Genomic DNA, 6776 nt, shown 5'->3' on the forward strand with positions numbered 1-6776 from the left:
GCTTGATTTCGGTAGTTGCTTTCTTGGGTTCTTGTAAGGCAGATGTATGTGTAGTAGCGGTCAAGTCACTTAGTTTTGTTTTTAAATCGCTTTTGTACATAATGTATAATTCTTCACAAGTGTCGTAAGTATCGCTTAAGAAATAACTCAATGTCTTTCTAGTTTCCTTAGAAATGTTTGAAATTAGGTACTCATGAGATGATTTGAATGAATTCCATGTCGCTTCTAAGTTTTCCAAGCGAGTGTCTAAATAGCTCGGTGTGATTCTTGCCTTTGGAGTTTTACCATAATTAACCTGAGCTTTTTAATAGACTCCATTCGTTCATCTTGAAGACTGAGTAATTGGTTAATTTTCTCCATTGTTAATTGTATTTATGTTGCAGATAAACAAGAAATTTCTATAGAAATTAACACAAGTTGAAGTTCTCGACAAAGTTAAATAGTTCATACACAACTGTTATAACATATGTAAATTTTTCAAAGTTCTTATTATAAATGACCAATGAATTTTTCAAAGTCTTTTGCACTAGTGAAATTTCAAAGTTAATCAGAGTTCGGTATGGAATTTTTCTAAGTCTTTAGCACTTGCAAAATTTTAAAGTTAATAATAAGATCACTATGAAAATTTTCTAAGTCTTTTTTTTTTTAAACACTTGTAAAATTTATAAAGTTCAATCACTACTAGTGATGCGACTCGAGCCCTGTTTTTACTCGAGTCACTCGAGTGAATTTGTCAAACTCGTACTAGATTGAAAAAAAATATTATTCGAGTCTCTATGCACTCGAGTTACCGAGTCAACTCGGCGCATCGAGTTAATTCTGTTGCCACTAGATGTCACTTCACTACTCTATTTTACTTATCTGTGTCGGGCCGGTACAAACAAATCAAAACTGACAGGTTTAAACTTGCATCTCGTAGTTAGCCGTACTTTAAGTTTTTTTTACCAAAATTGATTGAATATTAGTGTTTAAAAGTGAAAAATACGTAAAAGAGTTGATATTCTTAGTATTGGTGAATATAAATTAAAGTGTAAAAGTGATTATACCTTAGGTATTTGATTGTAAGTAACCTACTTAATTATATTGTTAAAAAATATGAGTGAAAAAGAAAATGGAGCTAAACAGAAATCATCAGTGTGGTTATATTTCGAAAAAAACAGTACCAATAAAACTGTCATATGTAAAATTTGTAAAAAACAATATAAAGATTTCGGGAATACCACCAACTTAATAACACATATGCGAGGAAAACATTCGCTCCAATTCAGTGGTTTTTTTGAAAATAAAGATAAATCCATAGATAGAGACAGCAAAATTAATAATTCATGTGGACTATCAACATCTACCGCTAATAATCAAGTGGAAACTGTTGGCTCTGATACGACTAGACCTGAAGAGTGTGCTACCAAAAAGAGGCGTTATAAACAGCTATGTTTTTCATCATCCAAAAAACAAACCCAAAAAGATATTGATATTGCCCTCGTTAAAATGATTTGCACTGATATTCAGCCTTTGCAAATAGTAGAAAATAAAGGATTTATCAACTTTGTCCGGACATTACATGCCGATTACATTCTCCCAGACAGAAAAACTTTGTCGGAAAGGTATTTACCTCAACAGTACCAACTGGCACGCTCTTCTCTAGCTGATAAGCTAGAAGATGTAAAGAATTTGGCTCTAACTACAGATATGTGGACCTCGGATAGCAATAAGTCGTATTTGACGGTCACAGTTCATTTCATTAGCGAATCAAAACTATTCGCGCGTACGTTAAGCACAGTAGAAGTAAAAGATGTACATTCTGCGACTGTTATAGCCAACGTTTTAGATACTGTTTTGGAGGAATGGAGAATCAGTGACAAAGTTGTTACTGTTGTAACTGACAACGCCTCCAATATTAAAAAGGCTGTATCGGAATATTTAAATAAAAGAAATCACTTTTGTGTGGCCCATACTCTAAATTTAGCAGTATCTGACTGTAAAAAATCAAACTTGCCATTGACGTCATTGTTAGAAAAATGTCATACTGTAGTAACTTATTTCAAACAAAGTACTAAAGCAGCTTACAAATTAAAAGAACTGCAAGAGCAGATGAACCACCCTGTCATAAAATTAAAACAAGAGGTTATTACAAGATGGAACTCAAGTTTTGAAATGATGGAGAGACTACTACAGACTAAATTATCCTTATCAGCCGCATTGTCTACCATGTCTTCTGCTCCGGAAAATTTCACTGCTAACCAATGGGAGGCAATAGAAGATTGCGTCAGTGTTTTAAAACCTATTGAGCAATTGACTACAATACTATCTGGCGAAAAATATCCAACTTTGTCCTCTATGATACCGTTAATCAGAAATGTCCAAACTTGTCTTATAAAGAAGGTTCCGGTTACAGAAATAGGTGAAAATCTAAAAATCTCTTTGCATTCTGCTATCACTAAACGCCTCGGTATCTTAGAGACCAACAAAACTGCTGCCAAATCCACTTTTTTAGACCCCCGCTACAAGAAAGCTGGTTTTGGCCTCGAAGCCAATGCAGAAAAGGCTGCCCAATGGGTTATAGAAGAGTTAGAATCAGAGATTATAAAAAAAAATAGGAATTTAGCTCCTGATGAATCTAGTCAGACAGTGAACACGTCAAGTAATGCTAATGCTAGCATTGGCACAAATAATAAGGCTAATGATTTATGGGAGGATTTTGACAAAAAAATATCAGAGAGAGAATTAATACAAACACCTACTTCTTCTGCTATAGTGATTGTGAAACAATATAGAGAAATGCAATATTTAGATCGTCATCTCGAACCAATACTATTTTGGGAACAGCGAAAAAAAGCGATGCCGGAGTTATATGAGTTAGCTATTAAATATTTATGTATACCTGCATCATCCGTTCCTGCAGAACGAGTGTTCTCTAAAGCAGCCTTAATTTGTAACCAAAGAAGAAATAGATTAGATTCTAAAAAAGTAGACGAAATCATTTTTCTAAATAGTTACTTCTCATAATATTTTTTATTATTTTATTTTTTTCACAAAGAAGAAAAATGTTAAGTTAAGCACAATTATTATTATTGATTTGTCTTTAAGAATCTATTTTTATTTGTTTTGTATGAATATTTAATGTTTGTTAGAGCATATTTTGTTTTTATATAACTTTATTTAGTTTAATTGTCTTTAAAATTAATAAGTTATGATTTTTTTTATTATCATTAAAGAAAACTTGAGTGTAAGCTATACTAAACAAAAGTCTGAGACAGTCTGATTTAATATAGTTATTGATATTTATTAATAATAAAAATAATAAAAAGAAAACTAAGTTACTTGTAACTAAAATTGCATAAAATATGATTGTTCACAAAGAAGTAAAAATGTTAAGTTAAGCACAATTATGATTGTTGATTTGTCTTGAAGAATATATTTTTATTTGTTTTGTATGAATAGTTGATGTTAATTAGAGCATATTTTGTTTGAAATATAGGTTTATGTCACTTTATTTAGTTTAATTGTCTTCAAAATAAATAAGCTATGATTGGATATTTTTTTAATTATCATTAAAGAAAAATTGATTGTATGCAATATAATAAACAAAAGTCTGAGACAGTCTGATTTAATATAGTTATTGATATTAATAATAAAAAAAAACTAAGTTACTTGTAACTGAAATTGCATAAAATGTGATTGTCATGAATAGTCAACCATTCATGGAAATTTAATTATTCTTACTTCTTAGGAAGATCTCATCATTGTACATTGTTGATTACTTAAATAAATAATATGTTGAAATTCTTATAATGTGTATTTTATTTCATATTAGTCCATCCATGACAATGATACTAGTTAAATAAAAATTGCACTCGAATTGCAAACTTTCAACTCGAGTGAGATTTTTACTCGAGTGAGATTTTTTACTCGAGTAACTCGAAAACTCGAGTATGACTCGAGTGAGGCTGTAAAATTACTCGAGTGACTCGAGTCACAACATCCCATTCGAGTCGCATCACTAATCACTACGGAAATATTCTAATTCCTAAAACACTTGTATTTTTTCAGAGTCTACTCACGGTTACCAAGTCCATTCCACACTGTAATCCGTTAAGTCCTGAGTTCATTCACTTAACACTTCACTACACTGCACGCGAAAGTCTACCTTACACACCCGACTCAAAGGACCAATGGTTACCTAGACAATGCCGTACTGGGTCCAAAAATGAAACTCGGAATACGAAGAAATCTGTATTAAAGACTGTACACATATAAATTGTTAAACACTATACAAAAAACCATAAAAATAACTAAAGCGCGTTCTAATACGGCAGCACGCCATCTGTTGTGAAAAATAGGAAAACTAATCGGACAATTCCTTTTGCTTTTTTATTGTGCTAATGGTGGTTTTAATACAATATAACTTCGATCGAAGTCCAATAAATTCGGTTATAACTTTAGTCCCCATTTCAAGTTTAAATAGACCAGGAACTTTTTTATTCTGAATTGGTAAACTATATTCATTACTTTCACAATTACTAGTATCAAAATAATGTAAAAAGTATTTTTTTAAATCATAATTTATTTATTTATTTATTTAAACTTTATTGCACAAAAAACAAAAAATGTACAAAAGGCGGACTTAATGCCGTTTGGCATTCTCTACCAGTCAACCAGCTGACCAAACAGAAAAAAACTTTTGGTTTTGGTCATAATAAAAGTTATTTGTTTGTATATGATATATAAAACTATCTGTATCAGTGTAACACATCTTAACATGACTTTTGTAATGGGGTTGTATAACATACATACATACATACATAGAATCACGCCTCTTTCCCGGAGGGGTAGGCAGAGACTACCTCTTTCCACTTGCCACGATGTCTGCATATTTCCTTCGCTTCATCCACATTCATAACTCTCTTCATGCAAGCTCGGCGGTTTCGAGTACTTTTGACCTGACCCTTTACCAGGACGTTCTTAATTTGATCAAGATACGTTCGTCTAGGTCTTCCCACTCCGACCTTTCCCTCCACACCCTCCATATATATCTGCTTAGTCAACCTGTTTTCATTCATCCTCTCCACATGATCGAACCATCTCAACATACCCTTTTCTATTCCTGTAACTACATCTTCTTTCACATCACAACATTCCCTTATCACGCTGTTCCTTGTCCGGTCACTCAATTTCACACCCAACATACTCCTTAACGCTCTCATTTCCACTGCATTTATTCTGCTTTCGTGCTTCTTTTGCCATACCCAACTTTCACTCCCATACATTAATGTCGGGACCAACACGCCCCTATGCACAGCCAGTCGAGCCTTTTTGGATAGTTTCTGACTGCTCATAAAGGCATGCAAAGCTTTATTCACCATGTTCCCCGCGTTCACTCTCCTTTCAATATCACTATCACACTTGCCATCTGATGTAAACTTTGATCCTAGATATACAAACTCTTTCACTTGCTCAACTTTTTCTCCTCCAATCAAAATATTACATGCTGTCATTTCTTTCTCCATTTCAAAAACCAGTGTTTTAGTTTTACTTACGTTCACTTTCATTCCTTTCTCCTTTAAAGCTTCATGCATACAGTTTACCATCTCCTGTAACTCCTCCGCTGATGACGCCAGTATAACCTGATCGTCGGTATAGAGCAGACATTTGACGAGTAACTCATTCATCCTTAATTCACTATCAGACTCTTTCAAATCTGTCAAACAACTATCCATAAATAGGTTGAACAGCCAGGGTGACGCAACACATCCTTGCCTAACGCCTTTCTCAATCTTAAACCACTCAGTATGCGCTCCGTTTATCCTGACACAAGCACTCGAATCCTCATATAAGGATTTAAGTGCTCGTATTAAGAGACTGCTCACCCCATGCATAGAAAAAGCTGACCACAACACTTTTTGACACTTGGCCAAAAACTTTTCGGCTATGCGCCGCAAAGAAAAGACCTGATCAGTACATCCCATTCGAAATCCCGCTTGAGCATCCCATATTTTGTCATCAGTTTCATTCCTGACTATTAATCAATACCTTAGCATACAATTTGCCGACGACTCTAAGCAGGCTTATACCACGATAATTTTTGCAGTCCAGTTGTGACCCTTTTCCTTTGTAAAGTGGCACGATAACAGCCTTATACCAATCTTTTGGTACTTGGCCGCTTCTCCAACACAAATTGAAAAGGCAGTACAAATGTCTAGCTACGACGCCTTTTCCTGCTTTTAGCATCTCGACCGACACTCTATCATACCCAGCAGCTTTACCCGCTTTCATACTCTTAAGTGCTTCCACAATTTCGAACATTTCAATTTCGCCTTCCATCTCATTCTCTTTTTCTTCGCTATAGCAGAACTCTTTCTTATTTTCTTCCTTTTTTTCAAATAAACTCTCAAAATAGTCCTTCCATATCTTTAGCACACATTCTTCTCCTTTCACAACGCTACCATCCTGGCATCTGATCCTAGTCAGCTCTCTGGTTATAGTTTTTCCTCGGGCTGACCTTACGGATTTCCAGAATACTTTCGAGAATCGTTCAACAGTTTAAAAAAAAAAATTTTGTTCAAAAGCGGATGAACTTTTTTGTCTTAAAGTAGTATTCAAATCAATATATTGTTTTAAATACTGTCTTTGTCTAAATGTTATTACCCTATGTATTTTTTTTCAAAATCAGTCCATGTTTTAAACAAGTTTTTAAATGAATGTAATGAATTACATAATAAAATTTATCATATAAATTCGGAATGAGTTTGTGATTTTTACCACCAGGTGAAAATGGA

At 33.7% G+C, this 6776-nt stretch overlaps 1 protein-coding gene across 1 annotated transcript; it reads left to right on the forward strand.

Moving 5' to 3' along the window:
* Positions 1-702: 702 nt before the first annotated feature.
* LOC132904242 (E3 SUMO-protein ligase ZBED1-like) lies at positions 703-3128 on the forward strand. The gene has a single exon (XM_060954166.1). It carries the CDS (start codon positions 1096-1098, stop codon positions 3004-3006), a length of 1911 nt encoding a protein of 636 aa, XP_060810149.1. The 5' UTR covers positions 703-1095; the 3' UTR covers positions 3007-3128.
* Positions 3129-6776: the final 3648 nt, after the last annotated feature.

The sequence above is a fragment of the Amyelois transitella genome, chromosome W, assembly GCF_032362555.1.
Source record: "Amyelois transitella isolate CPQ chromosome W, ilAmyTran1.1, whole genome shotgun sequence".
In the NCBI taxonomy this organism is placed as follows: domain Eukaryota; kingdom Metazoa; phylum Arthropoda; class Insecta; order Lepidoptera; family Pyralidae; genus Amyelois; species Amyelois transitella.

Excerpts from the sequence above, each read along its gene's own strand:
- LOC132904242 (XM_060954166.1), top strand. The coding sequence starts at position 1,096 with ATGAGTGAAAAAGAAAATGGAGCTAAACAGAAATCATCAGTGTGGTTA.